Source organism: Cervus elaphus, chromosome 22, assembly GCF_910594005.1.
Source record: "Cervus elaphus chromosome 22, mCerEla1.1, whole genome shotgun sequence".
In the NCBI taxonomy this organism is placed as follows: Eukaryota; Metazoa; Chordata; class Mammalia; order Artiodactyla; family Cervidae; genus Cervus; species Cervus elaphus.
The window spans coordinates 48,208,002-48,229,085 of record NC_057836.1 but is presented as its reverse complement, the minus strand read 5'-3'; the positions used below and the strand labels follow the sequence as shown (position 1 = coordinate 48,229,085).

General features: G+C 50.3%; 1 protein-coding gene and 1 long non-coding RNA gene across 2 annotated transcripts in view; one reads left to right on the top strand and one right to left on the bottom strand.

Annotated features, from left to right (window-relative positions):
• Positions 1 to 5,157: 5,157 nt before the first annotated feature.
• Positions 5,158 to 12,089, top strand: LOC122680671. The gene is made up of 3 exons (XR_006336745.1): positions 5,158 to 5,282; positions 10,600 to 10,684; positions 11,733 to 12,089. It is a non-coding gene; the product is annotated as an uncharacterized LOC122680671 (long non-coding RNA).
• The window catches only part of SYN3 (synapsin III), a 459,000-nt gene continuing 443,196 nt past the window's right edge, over positions 5,281 to 21,084 (bottom strand). Inside the window, exons 10-14 of the mRNA XM_043882279.1 lie at positions 19,055 to 19,157; positions 14,014 to 14,148; positions 12,953 to 13,040; positions 9,469 to 9,757; positions 5,281 to 5,887 (exon numbers count right to left, since the gene is read on the bottom strand). Of these exons, the coding sequence (XP_043738214.1) occupies positions 5,755 to 5,887; positions 9,469 to 9,757; positions 12,953 to 13,040; positions 14,014 to 14,148; positions 19,055 to 19,157 (748 nt within the window). The 3' untranslated portion in view covers positions 5,281 to 5,754. The remainder of the gene's footprint in view (positions 5,888 to 9,468; positions 9,758 to 12,952; positions 13,041 to 14,013; positions 14,149 to 19,054; positions 19,158 to 21,084) is intronic.

The window sequence follows — 21,084 nt, the reverse complement described above, 5'->3', positions numbered from 1 at the left end:
GCTGTTGACAGTTTCTTTTTCCTGTGGTATTTTGTAGTATCTGAGCTATAGCTTAACTTTTAACAAAGTGTCCACCAGAGGCCATATGGCTTTAATTGGGTCTAGGTTGGAAGAGTCACCCTGAAATTTTGATGGGTCCAAAACTGGTTCTCCAGCACACCTCTTCATGGTCTTATAATGTTAGGATGCGCTGTGTGTGGTATGTGTGTGCATTGTTTGGATGCGCTGTGTGTGTGTGTGTGTGTGTGTAGTGGGGATGGAAGGATGTAGTGATAACCAGAAGCACCGTGTACTATAAAACAGGAGTTCTCAAAATGCGGTCCTTTTGAAGTGGAGTGGTCCTGGAGAGGTTCGTGTGAGGTGCTGGTGTCCCGAGGAAACAGATGCTACTTCCCAACCTTATCTCAGACTTACTAGCCCATGGGACAGATCCCTCTCAGTTTAGGATACCAGCGGGGTGTCACACACCTAAATTTGCAGTCCTCTCGAAAATTTAGTCCTCTCCCATAATAGTTTGTTCTGAGTTCTTAAAACCACCATCAAAGCTTTTCCTCTTAACTAGCTCATAGTTAGAAGCTTATAAAATCCACTTTCTTCTCATTAAACTGAGACTGTTAAGCTGTATGTGTTGCTGGTGAATGATGAGAATGAAGTCATGGTGTGGTTGTAGCCTGTTTGCTGCATGACTTTCTGATGTCACTGTGATGTGTTGTGATGGATGAGCGCCGTGGTAGATGCAGCTCCATATTGCTGACTTGTAGCCTTAAGGACTTTCTCTGGCCCTCATTTTTCCCTTTATTTTTATTAACAGAAGTTTGCCACACCCCCAACCCCCCTCACCCCCCATTTATTAATGAAAGCTCTGGTTTGGCATGGTTGGAATCAATCATGGCAGGTAGCCTCTCAACAATGTAGATTTTGTGATTCCCTAGGTACAAAAAACTGATATCTGTCTTCTCTCACTGTAGCTTGCCTCTCCAATTCCTGAGATCACTGCCTAGCTTAATATCTCTGTGATTCTGACACTCCCCTTTGCTCTCTATACTTGGGAGCCTGAACCAAGGTTTGTCTTTCTCCTACCCTGCCAAATTACAGAGCCTCGGGAGGAGCCAGGCAGGGTTAACACTCCTTTGGACAGCCTCCAGTTAACTGCAGAAAATGTGGAGTGGATAAAACATGGAAGCATTAGTTAGGTCACATGACAAGGTTTCATCTTAATTAAATGGCCCTCTTCGGGATTCCCTAACAGGTTATAGCACTGGAAGTTTCTGCTATCCCAGAGCAAAGCAGGTGAAATGTTAATTAAGAGGGAAGGAGATGTTAATTTGCTTCTGCTCCAGACTCAACAAAAGACCAGAGAGAACAGATACTTAAATATGATAGGTTGGAAATTGAAATTACAAGTAGTAGGACCAATCAGTGGAGAAGGCATTGGCACCCCATCCAGTACTCGTCTGGAAAATCCCCTGGACAGAGGAGCCTGGTGGGCTACAGGCCATGGGGTCTCGAAGAGTCGGACACAACTGAGCGACTTCACTTTCACTTTTCACTTTCATGCCTTGGAGAAGGAAATGGCAACCCACTCCAGTATTCTTGCCTGGAGAATCCCAGGGACGGGGGAGCCTGGTGGGCTGCCGTCTATGGGGTCGCACAGAGTCGGACACCACTGAAGCGACTTAGCAGCAGCAGGACCAATCAGAATAGAAATAATGAAAGATACTTAGGATTTTAAAGAATTTTCTCTCTCTCTTTTCTCATACAACTGTAGAAGGAATGTTTAGATTGGTTTTTATGACACACTAAAATTTCAAAAAATTTTTTCTTCTTTTCCTCCTGGCCTGCCAGTTGAGAGGGTTCTGAACAGAATCTACGAGTCTCCTCTCTTGTGGCTGCATGTTTCATTTGCGGAAACACAAAGGAGCCTCTGTGCCCTTTCTGCATTGTGTTTGGTTAATGGGCTGGTTTGACTTGCTTATCGTGCAACCTTCCAGTTTGTCTGCAAGCAAACCCAAAGTGCCACCTTCTATCAAAGTCTGCATGGTGGACTCAAACAGGATTTAATCCGTGACTGCCCTGGAGTCCAGGACAACTTTTGACACTTGGTGGGGATAATTAGTAACCAGTCCCCATGCTTGCTTGGATAAAGAAAACCACGCATATGCAAGTGCTCTCAGAGCTATTTAATCCTCCAGCATAATTGAATTACAGCTTGTATCTGCAAGGCTGACTTCACATGCTTACACTGTACCCTAACCTGCATCCTTTCACCCATTCTGAACACACAAAAGCGAATGAGCCACCGACCTGTTCTACGCAGTTGAACATGAAGCACGGAGCCGGGGTGGGGGCGGGATGGCCAGAGTTGGGCTCTGCTGTGTATTGGGTGCTCTGGAGGGACCCCTGGGTCCTGGGTCTGAAGTTGGACAAGCTTTGGTACTGCCCTGGTCTGCTCACCACGCCTCCTGACTGACGCTGACAGTGGCACCGCGTCCCTTCTGCTCCCAGCTGTGGAGGCCCTGCAGTCAGTTCACCCGTGGCTTGTTCCCGTGGACCACAGGTGTTCTTCAGCTTCTTATCTCATTAATCTCTCTATTGGTTTAATTCTTTTCCTGGGCAAGTGACTTCCTCACATTGATACTCTCAGGAAAGACAAACTTTTTCTTTACTTTTAACACTTGGTTTGCATTTTGTTGATTGCACAGTTTTCTAGAAGGGCCAGTCTAACACACGTCCTGCACACCGACCGTGTGCTGACGGCCGGTGCTGTGTGCCGCGCCCACACAGCTTGTTCACGAGTTGCCGGCACCAGCTTGCTTTCCCCTCAAGCTCCTTTCATTGCAAATTCAGATGAGAACTTCCAGAAGGTCACTGATGTCCAGGCTCATGGGATTTACTACTGTGTTTGTTACCATGGGCGTGAAGGCCTATCACCCTGAAATTCTGGAAAGGTAGAACTAACTGCCCCATCAGCAGGGACTGAACCAGGGGACAGAGGGGGCGTGACAAAGAGGACAGAGGATGAATGGAAGAGAAAGGACATGTAGATTCCAGTATCCCTCGAAAGCTGATGTGACAGTTAAGTGACAGTGCCCTTTAGTCAGGCTGTTAGGAGGAAAATCTGGAAGAAGGTATTTCCTGCAGCTGGTGGAGGTGTCCAGTGGGGCTGCATTTTAAACTCTCTATTCACTGTGCTACAGGTCAGCACAAACCAAATGGATCTTTGTCCTAGTTCGGCCTCACCAAGTCAGTGTGGATAGGAAATGCTGGCTTTTCTTTGGATCAGAGTTGTGAAACCAAGCAAAAACGAACAAACACGACCTTTCAGAATCTCTCCAGAGTGACTCTTCTGCCCCTTTTGTTTTGTTCCTTCTCATTTAAAAATATCACAATTGTTAAAGGTTAAATGTTTGGAGGGAACATGTGCTAGTTTACATGAGAAACCAGTCCATTTTGGGGACTAATTGTCACAAAGGACCATACCTGGTTTTTGCATCCACACACAGACCAATGGGAGAATTTGTTTCAATGTGTTGGTTATAACCTTGTCTCATGTTCTGGAGCTGTCCCGGCATGGCTATAAAAACAAGGATGCCTAGCCTGAGAAGTGAGTGTGTGCAACTGTACTGGAATATCTGGTGTTTGACTGTTCCGATGTTCTCAGGGAGGGGGACAGAATACAAGAAAGTGGGACAACGTAAGCCATGTCACCATTGTTTATGGGGCCACCCTGGGTGTGGTGCTTCCACCCCAGCACCATTTGCTCAACAGAGTTCCCACACAGCTCAGGGCAAGTCTGACTTCAAGGGGCATTCCAAACACTTAGCGAGGTTGACAGAGACACAGGTTCAAGGCCTGATGAGCAGAAGTTCTGACTCCTCTAGCCTTAAATGAAGTGACTTATGCCCATGGCCATGTCCTATGCTTTGAGGAACCTTGTCTAGCCTGTCACCACTTTGTTGTGTATTTTGGGCTGTGTTTTATTGCTAAGTGAGAATTGGGTGAGATTGATTTCTTCTTCCTGTCTTATTTCCAGAGTGGGAGAGCAATGACTGCCTCGTGTATTTCCTGTGTTCTTAATCTCCTAAAACACATGGCTCCGTGGTGTTACACCTGCCCGGCAAGTTCTCTGCATTCTTTTATTCAGAGTGCAGCTCCAGGCCAAGGACGCTTTCATTTCCACCTCCCTCTCTCCCTTCCCTGTGAGCAGTAAGGGGAAGACGTGTCTCAAGTTGCAAGTGAAAGTGAAAGTCGCTCAGTCGTGTCCAGCTCTTTGCGACCCCATGGACTACAGTCCATGGAATTTTCCAGGCCAGAATACTGGAGTGGGTAGCCTTTCCCTTCTCCAGGGGATCTTCCCAACCCAGGGATTGAACCCAGGTCTCCCGCATTGCAGGTGGATTCTTTACCAATTGAGCTATCAGGGAAGCCCCTCAAGTTGCTAAGTGGGATGTAAGGGGACAGCGGCTATGTTCTAATACCCTCAGTGCTTTCTAGAGCCAGAGGCTGCTTCTGGCACCAACGATGTTTCTAGCACCAGGTGCTTGGTGATCAGGACACCCCACCACCACCCCTGCCCCGCCCCAGAAGAGTCTGATGCAGGAGAAAAAGCATTGGGAAGAGAGTCAGGGCTACATTTTCCAGCTCTGCAGTTAACTTTTTTAGTCAAATAAGTTTGGCTTAAACAAAGTTAAAGCTAATTTCTTTACTACAGGACTTCCAAGAGCCTGTGATATAGGTACTATCGAGCTCAGAAAGCAAACCCAAAACAGTATCTCCTAAGCACGTTTGACCAGGGAGCCCTTGTGTAACTGAGTAACCTACCAACGCCTTGCTGCTCAGTCTGAAGCACCGAGCTAGAAGTCACTGTCGTCGCACTTTCTGATCCTGTGTCATCTGCCTGCTCGCTGTCTCTGGTTCCTTGTGTGTCCTTGAGGGGGAAACAGCATTCCTGGTGGGAATTCAGAGAGACTGAACGGTGGTGTAACACAGAATGGGCGGGGGGGCCTTGACTAGTTGAGGACATCTTCTCCCTCTGGGAACTAGTCGTGATTCCTAAAAGAACCCGGGGTCTGCTCTTGGCTGTCCAACTTAGGATAGCTTGCTGGCTGTGAGTGGTCTTGCAAAGCCTCCCCTCTGTTTCTGTTGTGTTCTGAAAGGCTCAGCGTGTCCCATGGTCTGAATTCATTCTGCGGTCCTCAAGATCCACTGGTGGCGCGTGTGATGGGGCCTGGGTCTGCCTGGTCGGCAGGCCTGTCTCTTGAGCTTGGATGGAACGGACAAGGGTAGGTGCTAAGTTCCCTTGGCTGGGCTTTTCTCCTTTTGTTTGTAGAACACTGTCAAAAGGTTATTGCCTCCTACATTGCTGAGGTCTGACTTCAGCATCTGCATTTGATGGAGATGGGGGCAAGGCTCAGAGGGGGCCCTTCCCAAAGGCAAGCGAAACACTAACAAGCAATGTCAAAACCAGTCACACTGATGTCTCACTTGGATATCTGAGGCAGGGGAGCAAGCATCTGGGCAGGAAGGTGGATGTGACACCCATCTTTAAGGCCCATTTTGAGGAATCTGGAGGCTCTCAAATGCCCACCACTTGGCTGGATGATGCTGGAATGCCACGGCAAAGGGAAATGGGAACACATGGACTCAGTTCCTGGATCAAAGGCATTTGGAAAGGATATTCTCAGGCCCTCCATTCTGTTCCCAGCAGGAACCAAGGCTGAGATGGAGGGTGGGGCAGGAGAGGCCTGACCAGGGTTAGTCAGAGAACAGGCTGGCGAAAGACTTCCTCAGGTTGCGGATGGTCTCGGCCTTGGCCTCGTCTTCACTGGGGGTCCCACGCTGGGAGGTGTCAGATGTGCTGAGGCTGTTAGTCAGGGACTGGGATTTGCTGAAAGAGAAAGGCAAAGGAAGTTGGGGGTGACATGGCTGGACTCCCCAGGAAATGAGTCCTGGGGCTTGTCTGGGAGCCAGCTGGATGAACCCCATCACCCCAAGGATACTGAGCCCCACAGCCAGGCATCCCCACACTTACACCACACACACAGTTAACCCGCCAGGTGGCTCCTGGGAGCCTCCTCTTTTAGGTGCAGGAATTGGGGCTCATAGCAAGGAACAAGGGAACATCCAAGGCTCAAATTCTCCCCACAAAAACAGGCTGCTCAGACTGCAGGCACAAGTGGAGAGCAGCTCGTCCACTCTCCAGCCTCGGTGCACAGACCCGCTTGACAAACTCAAAGGTGTGGTATCGACAGGTTAGGCTTGCTCCTCCTAGACTTTCCAGCACCAGCTTGGGGATCAGAGGGTCTGTGTTCCAGGCCCTTCCTGCCATCTGTTCCTCCAGCCGTGGGCAGGAAAGGCACTGAGTGGGGCCTCCTTCCCCATCTGTGAGACGGAGGGTTGGTTCAGCCCACCCTCAGGCCTCGTGCAGCTCCGATACCATGGGCTTCCACTCCAAGTCTGCCCGAAGCTCTCATGGCCAATTCCAGTGCGCTTTGGAATTCTCACAGTGCCTACTGTCTGAAAGGCGGTGTTTGACTCTTTGTGCAAGCCTAATGCCAGGTGACAGGGCTCCAGACGTGAATGAGATTCAGGCCCTGCCCTCAAGGGGCTCACAGTCTAGTGGGGGTGAAAGATAGGAAGAGATGCACGCAGGCTCTTGTCATCACATTAAATAACTGAAATCTTCTTCAGAGCAGGGCTATCTTTTACCCCTTGCTTTTTCCACTCAGGGTGTTATTCAAGACTAGTTCAGAGTAGGCGTTTGCTGACCTGAATTGAACTAAATCATACTTTACAGCATCAACCAGGAGATTCAAGTGTTGTTAGCTAGATTACTGGGCTTCCCTGATTGCTCAGACAGTAAAGAATCTGCCTGCAATGCAGGAGACTCAAGTTTGCTCCCTGGTCAGGAAGATCCATTGGAGGAAGGCAAGGCAACCCACTCCAGTATTCTTGCCTGGAGAATTCCACGGACAGAGGGGCCTGGAGGGGGTGCGGCTACAGTTCATGGGATCCCAAAGAGTCAGACACGACTGAGTGACTAACACACACACACAGCTAGGTTACTACAAGATTAGTGCTCAAACCTGGCTTAAGATCCAGAGCTCTTGTCTGTCCCATGATTAGCTGGGCTGCATCTTTCCACATGTGAGAGGCAGCCACAGATACACACATATGGAGCCAGCAGCATTCTGAGCACCAACTGTGCAAACACTCATCTTAATTCTTATAATAGCCCTGTGGGGTAAACACTATTGTCCCCATTTTGCATGTGAAGAAGTTTAGGCACAGAGAGGTTAAGTAACTTCTTTCTGAGGTCAGGCAGCTTTTAAGTGGCAGACTTCAAACTGAACCCAAAGCGGGTCTGACTAGAGTCTGTGCTGTCAACCTCTAAGCCTACTGCTAGAGGACCACTCGGTAATATTACTAAGCTAAAAATGCATTTATCCTTTGATCCAACAATACCATTTCAGGTATTTTCTATACAGTTGGTCCTGCACATATAAGAAAAGGCGTGTTTTCAAGGCTATTCACTGCTGCCTTCTTTGTAAGAGAAAACCAAATTTCCACTTACAGTGGATTAGTTAGATAAATTGTAGTATAATTATACAGTGGAATAATTATACAGCTGTGAAAAGGAGAAAACGTCAATGAACTGTGTGGAAGAGCTCCAGAATGTATTGCTAAATGTAAAAGCAAGCAGCGAGTGGTGTGGATAGTGAACACTGCTGATTATGTAAATAAGTGGGAGGAGGGAACCAGAACATATATTTCCGTATATGCATAAGGAAATACTGGAGGAACACACTAGAACTAACAAAAGTGGTTACCTCTGGGGAGCAGGGGGCAGGAAAGCATTGGATGAGAATGAGGTAAGGGTTTTCAATAAAAACATCAACATCTTTTAGATCTTTGAACCAGGTGAATATATTAACTCTTCTGAAAAATTATGGCTAGCTTGTTTGGAGTTGAAGGAAAGGAAAAACTTTCCAAAGAAAATACATTTGGGGTCTCTCTCTCTGACCTCAAACCAAGAGACAGGCTTGAGAGGGAATGAGAGAGACAACAGATGTGTGCCCGGGGATGGAACCTTCACTTCCGCCCCGGTCATCTAGCCTTTCACAGGGTGACTCTGCAGGTCCTTGTATCAGGAGTCTATTTCCGGGACTTCTCTGGTGTCCAGTGGTTAAGAATCCGTCCTGCAATGCAGGGGACATGGGTTCGATCCCTGGTCAGGGAACTAAGATCCCACATGCCGAGGAGCAACTTAAGCCTGTGCGCCACAACTACTGAGCCTGCGGGACACAAGAAAGATCCCACACGCTGCAACTAAGACCCAACACGGCCCGACAAATAAATAAGGTTTTAAAAAGGAGTCTATTTTCCCACCTTTTTAATCTGGGCTTGACCATGCGACTTGTTTTTATCAAAAGCCTATGATGGGATGAAATGACATCATGCAACTTCTAAGCCTAGACCTTTAGAGGCCTCAAAGCTTCTACTTTTGCCCTTTGGAATGTAATTCTACCACATGAGGAAGCTGGGTCCAGCCTGCTGGAGGATGAGGCCCAGGAGAGAGAGAGAGAAGCTCGGCTGACAGGTGACACCAACAACCAGATGTGTGCAGGAAGCCCTCTTGGACTGTCCGGCCATAGATAAGTTGCTGGATAACTACAGCCGTATGAGCAATCCCAGGAGAGCAGGGTTGCTAGATTTTAGTAAGCAAGCATACACGACACCCAGTTAAGTTTGAAATTGAGATTAAAAATAAATACTTTTTGAGTATAAGTCTAACCTGTGCGATATTTGGCTTCCCCTGGTGGCTCAGACAGTACAGAATCCACCTGCAATGCGGGAGATCTGGGTTTGATCCCTGGGTTGGGAAGATCCCCTGGAGGAGGGCATGGCGACCCACTCCAGTATTCTTGCCTAGAGAATCCCATGAACAGAGGAGCCAGGCGGGCTATGGTCCATGGGGTCGCAAAGAGTTGGACATGACTGAACGACTAAGCACAGGCAATATTTGAGGGTATACACTCCAAATTATTCATTGCTGAAATTCAAATCTAATTGGGCATCCTGCATTTTATCTGGTAACTCTCCAGGAGAGACCATTGGGAGATCCTCCCAGCTGAACCAAACTCAGTACAAGTGACTAAATGAAAAAAAAAACTATGAACAAAGAAAATGGTTGCTTTCTTAAGCCACTAAGTTTCAGGGTGGTTTGTTATGCAGCAGGAAGTAACTGATGCAGGTATACATGGAGGATCACAGTGGGGCCTAACCTATGCTCTGGCCTTGCTAGGTCCTACCTGCCACCCAGGTTCCATCCTCTAGGCCTCCTTTTACCCATTTAAAGTTGGGGTGAGGCCTTGGTGGGTCTTGCTCTGAGTCCCTGACCCTGAGCCAGCCCAGCTCTGCCCACACCCCAAGTCCACTCTCAGCCCTCCCGGGTCCCACAGCACTTACTTGAGATGGGGATGGGGTGATGCTGGCTTCTTGGCCTCTTCGCCCTGTTGGGAGGCGCTGCGGCCCTGCACGGGGGGCCGGGGCTGCGAGCTAAGGGGTGTGCTCGGCTTGGGGGCCTGGTTTGGAGAGCTGCCTCCAGATGCACGGGAGAGCTGGGGAGACCCTGGCGATCTCTGCTGTGGCGATCCAGACTGAGGGCTCAGGGGCTGCTGGCCTTGTGGGGAGAGCCTCTGCTGGGAGGGGCTCCCAGATCTTGGGGGTTGAGGAGACTGAACTGGGCGAGGGCCCCCTGCAGGGAGAAAAAATGATTCCGTTCAAATTCTTTTAAGATAAATAAGGCTGTGCACAAGTGTCACTTCGAGGATGTTCATTACAGGGTTCTCCCTACCAGTGAAAAACTGAAAACAATACAAACACTCAACCATAGGGGAACTGACTGGAACATTAAGATACATTCATGTAATGGAATGTGCTATGGTCATCATGTATGATGTGGCAGAACAATATTAAATGACATGGGATGTTGTTGATAATATAAGCTAAATATGAATATATACTGCTAGACAGAAAGCAGCTTATAAAACAGTATTTGTGGGTTAATTTCATTTTGGCATGTATAAAAATACATGCCTGAGGCAAAGGAAGGAGTCCTTGCTCTGTCCAAGGGAGCAGGCTATGCATGCTAAGTCACTTCAGTTATGTCTTTTCATAGTTATTTTTCAAAGTTATTTTCTTTCAGCTTCTTGGCAAAGCAAAAAAAAAAATAATAATACTTTTTGTTTGAGCACATAGAAAAAAGTTAACTTATATATAGATAGTATTTGCTTAGTATTTGCTTTAGCACAGGATCAGTGCTAAAAGATGATGAGGTTCCTTAAAAGAGAATTTCACTTTCACTGAGTTGAAAATGAGTAGTGAGTTCAAAAAACAAGTTAATAATGTGATCTTGTTAATTTGGGAAATCAATGAAAGCATTGTGTTTTAATTAGCCTTGTTATTTTTACTCTAAATGTTAATTCAATGAGCATCTTCTTTAATTATCCTAATTGGTTTTTAATTGATTGTTTTTCAACTCACTAAAAGTATGTTTCGCCTCCTGTCCCTTAAAATAATATCTCTTTATTTATCCAGTGTGTCTCTACTCTGAGCCGGAAAGGAAACAAGAATACAGTAGCTCTCTGTTTTAGAAGTGCTCTGTGCAAATGTGGTTGAAAAAGTAAGTCTTGGGGCAGAGTGGGAAAGGAGAGGGTAGGGCAGAGACACAGCCAGAGCCTGGCAGGGTGATGAATAAGTTGTTTTTGAACATTCTATAATCAGAGTTATCACCTGGCAGGAGGGCAGTGGGGCTGCAGTAGTTGTAAGTATTCTTAATGGTGACACTCATTAAGAACAACATGTGTATTATCATTGCTGTGTTTTTTGTTGTTGTTTAGTCGTTGTGGTCAACTCTTTGTGACCCTCATGGACTGCAGCCCACCAGGCTCCTCTGTCCATGGGATTTTCCCAGGCAAGAGTCCTGGAGTGGGTTGCCATTTCCTTCTCCAGGGGATCTTCCTGATCCAGGGATTGAACTTGTGTTTCCTGTATTGACAGTTGGATTCTTTACCACTGAATCAGCAGGGAAGCTTAGTAAGACACAAATTATTAATAGTGAGTTTTAAAAGATATAGGAGTTTATTCTGGCAGTGTCTCTATCAGCATAACTGCTTTCCTTACAGAAAAATCCAGTAAGAATAAGTTCTTGGCATCCTTGCTGGCCTCAAAGGTTTTGATAATCCCTTTTGTCTCCTTTTGAGATCCCTATCCTGTTTCTCCATCTACTTGACATCTCTTTGGACCCAGATTTTCTTTTTTTTGGCATACTGTGCGGCATGTGGGATCTTGGTCCCACTGCACTCCCTGAGCTGGAAGCGCAGAGTCCTAACCTCTGGATTGCCAAGGAAGTCTCGAATAGTGAGCTTTTAACAGTCAAAGTCCCCGGTGGCTCAGCCAGTAAAGAATCTGCCTGCAATGCAAGAGACCTGGGTTTCACCCTTGAGCTAGGGAAGATCCCCTCGAGGAGGGAATGGTAACCCCTTCCGGTATTCTTGCCTGGAGAATTCCACGGACAGAGCAGCCCAGTGGGTTACAGTCCATGGGGTCCCAAAGAGTCGGACACGACTGAGTGATGGTTATCAGCAGTAAATTACTAGCACCTACTGAGCACTACCTCCACACTGGGACACCTTGCTATTTATAACTGCTTCTCTTGCATTATCTCACAGGCAGCTCCCCATTACTAAACAGGCGCATGTCATCTCCTCCTTCCTCACTGTGGAATCTGAGCCTCTGAGAAGTGAGGTAACTTGCCTAAGTCTGCCAGAGGACTGAGACATTGTAAGTAGATTCAAACGTGTGCATCTGCCTGAAGAAGGACTCAGTGTTCACTGGTACATGGTTGTGTCAGTCCTGCAACTTCCCTCTTCTTAAACGCTTTCTGCGTTTCCAGGAGGAGACACACAGAAGAGAAAGATGAATGGATGTTTTATATAAGACCTGTGGAAGAGGAAGCTGTTTGCTGCCCAAGGCTGATTTTCTCAAGAAGAAATGAATCTATGACTTTGATAAAACCGCCTGGGAAGGTCACAGTGTGATGGTAGTACTTTCTTTCTGATGGGTCTTAAAGCAGATTATTAAAAGACCACCATGAAAATGCCTGGCCTGGCATCTTGGGGTGAAGCTGTCCCGAGGCCCCAAGCTGGCACTAGAGCCATGAGGGTGCCTGGAAGGTTCTGACATCGAGAGAGGACACGGGTGACTCTTGCCCCAGGCCTGAGCGTGAGAACACACGAGCAGCTGGCAGCCCGAGAGAAGGGGTTAGTTACCGCCACAATCTCCTTTCATCTTGTCATCAACAGTTCATCCATTCTCTGATAAATGGTGGCATTTACTTAGTAACACTGGGATATTTTTGAGGAATGATTCGAATTGACAAGGTTCTATATAATGTTCCGTTTTTCTTTCTCACTCTTGCTGGCTAGCTCATAAATCTATAATCAGGCACTGCCAGTGGCTAGGAAACAGGCACTTTCTAGAAGATCTGAAAGACCAGACTTGTAAACATGCCATTTTCTTGTGCTTCCTTGCACAAAGCCTTAACACCTACCTCTGTAAAAAGGAAACACCCCTGTTTTCATTGTTGACACATTAGGAAGCTGAAAATGAGACCATAAATGGGAAAGCCCCTAGCACAGGGCCTGGCACATACTAGGTACTTAATACATTTACTTTCTGTCTTTCTTCCCTCCTTTCCTGACTTTAAGGGAGTGACAACCTCATGGTCTCATTCATTCTGCACACAGAGCAAGGGAGTAAGTCTGGTGATTAAGTATTAATGTGGAGCTTTCCAGAGTGCCTTTTGGGAAGTCACATGTGGATCCCTCACTGCATTCCGGCATCCTTGCTGGATGGCCTCTCTTGGCGGGTGGCTCGTCACGGGTCCTACCTTGTGTGGGTGGCCGTGGCTGGGGTTGTCCAAGTGGAGGACCCAGTTGGGCTTGCCCAGGGGATTTTGCTGGTTTAGTCTGAGGCGCCTAAAGCAGAAGAGAAAAGAAGACTGTTGTGGCCACTACAACCATTCACTTCCTTGGTGGGAGGGCAGGATTTGTAAACATCTGTTTGTTACTGAGGTGCTCAGTTGCTTAGTTGTATAATGGACTGTAGCCCGCCAGGCTCCTCTGTCTATTGGATTCTCCAGGCAAGAATATTGGAGTGGGTTGCCGTTTCCTTCTCCATTGTTACTGAGGTGAAACTTACATAATGTGCACAACACAAATAGTTTCTACATGTGGAGACACCTGTGTAATCACCAAGCAGGTCAAGACAGAACATTTCCAGTGGAGAAGGCTGCCCCATGCCTTCTCCAAGCCAGTGGCCTTCTTGAGAACGAGCATCTTTCTGACATCTGTTATCACAGATTTGTTTTGAGGGGGAAAAGGGGGATCAGGTTTGGAGACTTGCTTTTCCAGAAAGCTGGAGATCTAGCAAGTTCTTTGGAGAATCATCTGGTAACCCATGGTGAGGATCAGGAAAGACAGGAGCTCTGTGTTAGCGTGAAGAGGTTGGAAGATGAGGAAATGGAAGACACAAGAGTCCCTATTGACCGGTGCCCTGGAAGCCCACAAAGGGCATGTGTGTACATGTGGGCATGAGTGTGCACGTGTGTGCGCACACACACACACACACACCCTGCTCACCACTCAGGCCCGGGATGGAGGGCACAGAGGGGACACCTGGTTTCCTATGTTAATAATCTCTGCCTGCAGACACTCAAAGCCCAGTTGAAACCACGTTTTTCTCTCCAGGGTGGCAGAGAGAGGAAGGGCCCCTCAGAGCCTCCCAAATGTCCCTGTCAGGAGCAGGGGTACACACTCTCCCCCAAGCCCAGCCCCACCCACACCCCATTCCTTTCTTCCCAAGTTGGTTCCTCCCTGAATGCATCTCCTCTGGATCAGGGCACCCACTCCCAGACAGCCAAGTATCTCACATGACTATACACTCTCTTACCCAAGGCCTCAGGGGCGAGGGTACCGTGCCCCCTGGCATCAGGAGTTGGCTCATTTTGGAGACGACAAGGTCGGCCATCAGCTGTTTGTCCTCTTCTACGTGCTCCCCAATCAGGGGCATTGAGCTGTCCATCACCTGCGGGAGAGAAAGGAGTCCTGAAGGAGCCTCGTGCCAGGGGAGCCTGGCAGCTGAGCAGCGCGTCCCAGGAGGGTGGGCTCAGACCTCAGGACAGAAGTGAACACTAGATGGCAGTGTTCTCCATGCAAATCCCCAGCCCAGCGCCTCAGCTGGAAATGACCCCCGTGGAGACAGCCGATTTCCCGCAGTTCAGTCTAAATCAACTCCCTGGACTCTGTTCAATTCAGTCTGTATTTGCTGGGCCTCAGACATGCGACCAAGGGCGGGGAGCCTTTGCTGACCTTTTCTGCTCTTTTCTTTGGGGAGCCAGTCTCCGCCCCCTCCTTTCCCACCTCGGCCCCTACCCAGGATTGGAGCCAGCTTTCTGAACTTTGGCCCAAGGTCAAGGTTTTCCACAAAGCCGGAAGCAGTGAAGGAAGGGGCTCAATTATGATAAAAAACTGACACGGGTTGGAGTCAACTCAAGGTTCTGAGAGAAGAGGGAAAAGGTGAGGCCTGTTTTCCTGGACTCTAGCAGAATAAACTGCAGAGAAATTTCTTCCACAGGGAGAAGGCTGCTTCTCAAAGCAGGCACACTTCTAATGGGAGGGGCCCTGAGAGATCAGGGGCTTCCCAGGTGGTGCTGGTGGTAAAGAACCTGTCTGCCAATGCAGGGGATGTAAGAGATGCGAGTTCAGTCCCTGGGTGGGGAAGATCCCCTGGAGGAGGGCATGGCAACCCACTCCAGTATTCTTGCCTGGAGAATCCCATGGACAGAAGAGCTTGGTGGGTTACAGTCCACTGGGTCGCAAAGAGTCAGACACGACTGAAGTGACTTGGCATGCATGCATGCTGAGCGATCATATTTGTGCATCCACTCTTTTGGCAGATGCAGAAACCAAGGCCCAGAGATGGGAAGGGGCTTGCCCACAGTCATATAGGCCAATGATCCAGGTGGTTCCCTAGGCATGGACAGAGGTAGAAGGTCTTGGGTGGGTTGGTGGAGGGTGGGGCCTTGGTGGGCTCTGTCTCCTCCCTAGCTATAGGAAGCCAGCCTGTTCACCCAGTTCACGGCCATCTGATTCTCTGTCTGGTTTCCCCCTTTCCCAAGCTCTGGACTCACTGGGTTCTGTCTCCCATCCCTTGGGCAGGTCATTGACTCTGCCCACTCTCTATCTGGCTAGCCCTTCTCATCTGTCAGGAACATCTAGCTGGTCCTTCCTCTGTGAAGCCTTCTTGGCACTCCTGCCATTCTTGCTTTGGTTGTCTCACCATCTCCTGTTTCTGTGTGTCTCCCCAAACAGACTGTGAGCCCCTGGCTTGGGGATGGGCCCTGTACCCAGACAGGTGTGCCCTTGATCAGTACCTGCTGAATGGAAGGACAAGTCCTGCTCACATCGATAAGGATACTAGTAAGTGCTGCATTGCTTTGCTAGGTGCCAGGTGCTGTTCGAAGCACTGGGTGGAGATCTCACATAAATCTCAGAGTATCTCTTTGAGATAGGTACCATACTGTTCTTATCACGATGGGAAAGCTGAGGGTGAAAGAAGTAGCAAGTTCCAGGACAGATGACGAGCACTCCTTCTACATCTCAACAATCACTGACCAGCTCTCTGAGGTGAGAACTGGGAACAGGAGACCTGGCTTCCAGGCTCTGGTTCTCCTAGGGACTCGCGGTGTGATCTTGGCAGCTCACTTCTCGTCTGTGGGCCTGTTGTTTTCCTCAACTATAACCTGAGGGGGTTGGCCAGCTGCGAAGACCCCTGCATCTGGGACTTTTAGGAGCCCATTAATCTAAAGCACCTACTATAGTTGTTGCTGTTTAGTCGCTAAGTTGTGTCCAATTCTTTTCGACCCCATGGACTGTAGCCTGCTGGGCTTCTCTGTCGCTGGGATTTGCCAAGCAAGAATATTAGAGTGGGAAGCGATTTCCTTCTCCAGGGGATTTTCCCGATCCAGGGATCATACCTGTCTCCTGCATTACAGGTGGATCCTTTACCACTGAGCCACCAGGGAAACCCTATTATGATCGGGAAGCTGAAAAGCAAACTCAAGGATGTGAATGCAGATTCTGTGAGCAAATTGAGCTCCCTGTGGGTTGAGCCTGGGTCCTTGGCATCCTGGATCCCATTGCCCGGCACATGGACAGTCTCAGTCAATGTGGGCTGAGCTGAGTTGTAACTGTGGCGTCTGAGTGTACACAGCTCTGTCCTTTTTCTTCCTGACCCTGCCTGCCCACACTTTTTTGTTCTGGTTTCTTTTTCCTACATTCCCTACAGTGGAAAACAGCCGCCACAAAGAACCTGAGGTCAGAGCATTTTGGAGTCCCCACGGTGGACACAGCTAAAGGAAGTGGACGCTCTGGTCTCCCCAGGGAAGCATTTTTCCAGTGAGCAATGTCATTCCCTGGACAAGTCATGGAGGACAAGTTCAAGGGTCTTTCCCCTGAGTATTTCACTGTGAGGATCTTCACAAAACATGTCCCACAAATTTTATGTTCTCACCACAGAGGTGGCTAAAGAAATCAGTATTTTTGGATCCTGTCTTTGTTTTTTAAAATACCTTTTATCTGCCTGGTAAAAAGCTCCCTATCTCCCTTGACCCCACTGTAAACCAAAAAGCAAGGGAAACAACTCTGTAATGTTTCTGAGGGAAAAGAAAGGCTGAAAAGCCATTCTTTCCTGCCCCCCCTCCCCACCCTGAAACATTTTTGAGAAGTTGTTTTCTTGTTTCTTAAAAGTCCAAACCCACGATTTTTTTTTCTCAGATGTGGAAGGTCTTTCATCCCTGACCCTCTGAATGTCTGGAGGCAGGGAGCCTGGGCCCACGGGTACAAACTTTTGTTTCCTAAGAGTGAAAGTTGAGGAAACTCAGAGAGGCAGGAGCTCTCAGGGGCAGAGATAATGCTAAAGCGAGAGAGAAGGAACTAAACTCACAGAAGGGAGAGGGAGGCAGCTCAGGAGTCCTTCATCTGCTGGCTGCAGGCCCCTCTCTGAATGGAAGCTCCAGAGCAGAGTCCCTGCTACCCTGCTCACGGCGTATCCCCATCACCTGACTGGGGGGCTGGTGCCCAGAGGAGGAGCTCAACAGTGGATGAATGAATGGGTGAATGAATCAGTGACCACGTGTGTGTCAAAGCTGAGTTCATGTCTGATGGTCCCATGAGGAGATGCAGAGGCAGGAGGGCCAGGGAGGGCTTCAGGAGATGCAATGCCCTGGGCATGGATCTGAAGTGCCCAGGTGTCCTCAGGAAGGTGGGCACCTCCTTCCTCCAGGGAGCAGCCTGGGTCTGACTCGGAAGCAAGTGTGCAGGATGGTGGTTCCGCTCCTGGCTCCTGCAGTATGCCCCGAGAAGGGGCTGCTGCGGGGATTTCAGGTATGGTGGCCACTGGACTCAAGGGGAGAGTTTTTTCCTTGACTGTGCCGCACGGCATGTTCGATCTTAGTTCTCTGACTAGGGATCAAACCCACATCCCCTGCATTGGAAGTATGGAGTCTTAACCACTGGACTGCGGGAACTCCTGAGAGTTGTTTTCTAGAGCAGGACTGAACTTGCTAATATAGATGGTAACTCATCCTTGGAAGTTACCGGGCTTTCCTGGGGGTGAGAGTGGGCAGAGGGGCTGTGCCCGCCCTGGACTCCCTCCCCTCCACCTCCGAGTTGGCCAGTCTAGAGGCTCGGGGAGGGAGAAATGCCTTCCTGGCAGGGCAGCAGGAGACCAGCAGGGCTCCCACCCCTGCAGGCACTGGTCCTGGCTCGCTGCGGGTCCTGGGAGTGGCGCAGACACGGGGCTGGAGCACCAGCCGGCTCTCGCGGTCATCCCAGCCATGTGCTTCCCATTAACTGCCCACGCCCGGGGAGGGGGCAGCCGCAGGGCGCTCCCTCACGTGTCTTGGCCGTGTGTCAGCACCGCCCTCTCCGCTGTGGTGTGAGCAGGAGGCCACAGGAGCGCAGTCCTGGAGGGACGGGTGGGGGTGGTGTGTGAGCGTAGAGCCGTGACGGTGGGGAGGGACCTCGGAGCCAGCGCAGCCTTTTCAGGGGAAGCCATGGAGAGCCATGGGCTCTGGTGGGGGCCGGGAAAGGGTTAGGAGGGGAGAGCGGGGCTGTGAGGTCAGGAGAGACACGGCGGAGCCATGGCGCGGGAGGGGGACGGTGGGATCGGGGGAGGCCTGGGGAGGGAGTCATGGGGGTGGGCGGGGGGATGGGAGGCCCACAGGGACCCATAGGCGCCAGCTCTGCAGGGCAGCAGGGGGTCGTTGGCCTGTGAGAAGCAGGAAGGTTGAGGGAGCGGTTCTAGGACTCGAGCCCCTCTGAGCCCCTCTCATACAATTACATTTCCCTCCGTTCTCACCCTGCTCCTAACCATCAGCGCCCTGCAGTTACTAGTGTACCATCCTCCCGGCCGGCACACCCCGGATGTGTCTTGTTCAGGGCTCTGTCTCCAGAACTGCCCCCCACTAGGCCCATGGGAACCCCTAATATGTGTTTGTTGATTGAACAGATGATGAACTCTCTGCACGGTGACTGTGGAAGTGGGTCCTCTTTACCCGCTTGGACACTAAGAAAATTTGAGAGACTGGAGGGGACAGAATCTTGCCAACTCTTGGCCCAGGGCCCTTCCCCTACCGTTAGGGCCACAGGTGTTGGAAGGTTGTCAAACCTCATGCCCAACGTCATTGACGTCCAGGGCAGGACCAAGGGCAGAAGGCTTTAGATGCAGCCGAGGGGGTGGATGGGGGTACGTGCGGGCAGTGGGTGAGAAGCCCCTGGGAGCCGCTCACTGAGGCCTAGGCTGCTCATGCCCCAGCCATGACCTAAGACACAGCGGACCACACTGGAGGTCACACTTGGACTCCTTCCCTCTGGAATGCCTGCCCAGGGGCCTGGTTCAGGCCAGGAGGAACTCCTGCTCCACCGCTCACCTCTATGATGTAATCTCTGCCATCTTTGCTGTGGACAGCCTTGACAGCACAGATGTCCAGGCCACCAAACATCTCCGAGCAGCTGTCCACCCACAGCCTGTACCTGCAGGGATGGACAGACAGTGAGTATGAGGGACAGGAGGCAGGGGCGGGAAGCAGATGGCGAGAGATGCAGAGACGGGGGAAGGAGAGACACAGAGAGACACCCACAGAAAAAACAGGCTAGGAGACAGACAGTGACATACACACAAACACATCCACTAGGAGATGGAGAGAGACAGGAAGACATAAGAGACAGAGATGCAGCGAGAGAGACAGAAAGGCAGAGAAATGGAGACAGAGAGAAACAGAGGCAGTGGGAGAGACAGAATGGGTAAAAAGAAAGGCAGAGACATAGATGGACAGTGAGAGAGATACACAGAGGGAGAGAGATTGGAGAGGGAGCCAGGAAGGGAGGCGACAAGCAGGATGAGAGGGAGGAGTGAGGGGGGCGGGCGGGGGATCTCAGAGACCTGACCTCCTTCCCTTCCCCAGGACTTTGCTGGCCCCCCAGTACTGGGGAGCTTATCCTGCCCCCAGTTGGAGCTGTCCTGGACCCCAGCTGCCCCTGAAGTCCTTTTCCCTTGGGAAAACTGCTTGAAGGGCCCCAGAAATCCCTCCCAGGCCCAGCCTGCGGGGACAAAGGGTGTATTCTCTCCCTGGCCTGGGGCACGCAGGCAGAGGAGCCTGGCAGGCTTTTCCAGCCTGGCCCGGGGGCCTGGCCCTCTGGACCCGCTGCTTTTGTTCCCTTTCCAGCCACTTGATGGCTGCAGGGCCCGTTTGCTTTGCAGGAGAAGATCTCAGTGCTGGACTCTGACCCTGCAACAAGGGGATGGTTGTATCTTCCCGGCCTTGCGCTTGGCTTCCCTCGTGGTGGCTGGATTTGGAGTCACAGGGGACTTTGTGTCAATGTTCTTGCTTTTCTCCCCACTCTCCAGGGTCACACGGGGCACGCCTGCTCGGAGATCTATTTGTGTCTCTGAGCCATAAGGCCTGGAATGAGCTGAAGTGCTCTCAGAGCTGGCTCTCTCATCTCCTCTGCTAAGTCCCCTGGAGGCACTGAGGCTACTGACCATGAATGTGCAGAAGGGAAAGCGGATTCCAGGCCTGAGCCGCCCCACTCCCATGGCAGGCTCCTCCAGGAATGGCCCATGGGGCCTGGGACTGAGCAGAGCCAGGGAGACGGTGACCTGCTGGAGACACCTGGCAGCAGCCTGCGCAGCCGGGGGGAAAGGCGGGGCTTCCCTTCTGGAAAGGTGGTGGGGAAAAGGGCCACGGCTGTCCCCTGAATGCCCGCTGGGGGACGGCTGTCACTCCCCCAGACCAGGTGCTGCAGCTGTGCCAGGGAACGAGCCCAACCGCGGAGGCTGGAGAGTACAGGTGGGCGCCCACTTTGGGGGCGGCACCTGGGACTGGCAGGAAGGGAAGGAGACCAACATTTCCAGAGCACTCCCTGCCACTGAAGATCCCGTTCTCATCAGCCCTCTGGCTTGGGTGCATTGCCTCCAATCTACAGCTGCAGAAGTTCAGAAAGGGTAGTTAACCTGTGTAACACAGCTTGGAAGGGGGCAGGACCACCCGCTTTAGTTCATGCTGTCTCCTCAGCTTAGAGCCCTGAACGAGGAGTTCCACAAGGGCAGGAACCATGTTACATCCCTCCCCTAAGCCTCAGTCCGTGTGACTGTAGCACTGGTCCTGCTTCACTCCTCGGGGCAGAGACGGGACACAGGAGTATCTAATTACAGTGCTGCTGCTTTCTGGGTCATAGAGATGGGAGCCATGATAGTCATGTGACTTAAGTCAGGCCTATCAGTGAAGAAGGCTCAATGCCAGGCTTTGATTGAAATGGTTAGGAAAGACATCTTCTTTCTGCTGGACTTGACACAGTTAAGACGTAAGCCTGGAGCCACTTTGGACCACTATATGAGTGAGCTGACCGGAATGAAGCCAACATAGAAGAAAGCTGAACTGAAGTTGGCAGTGAAAGTCGC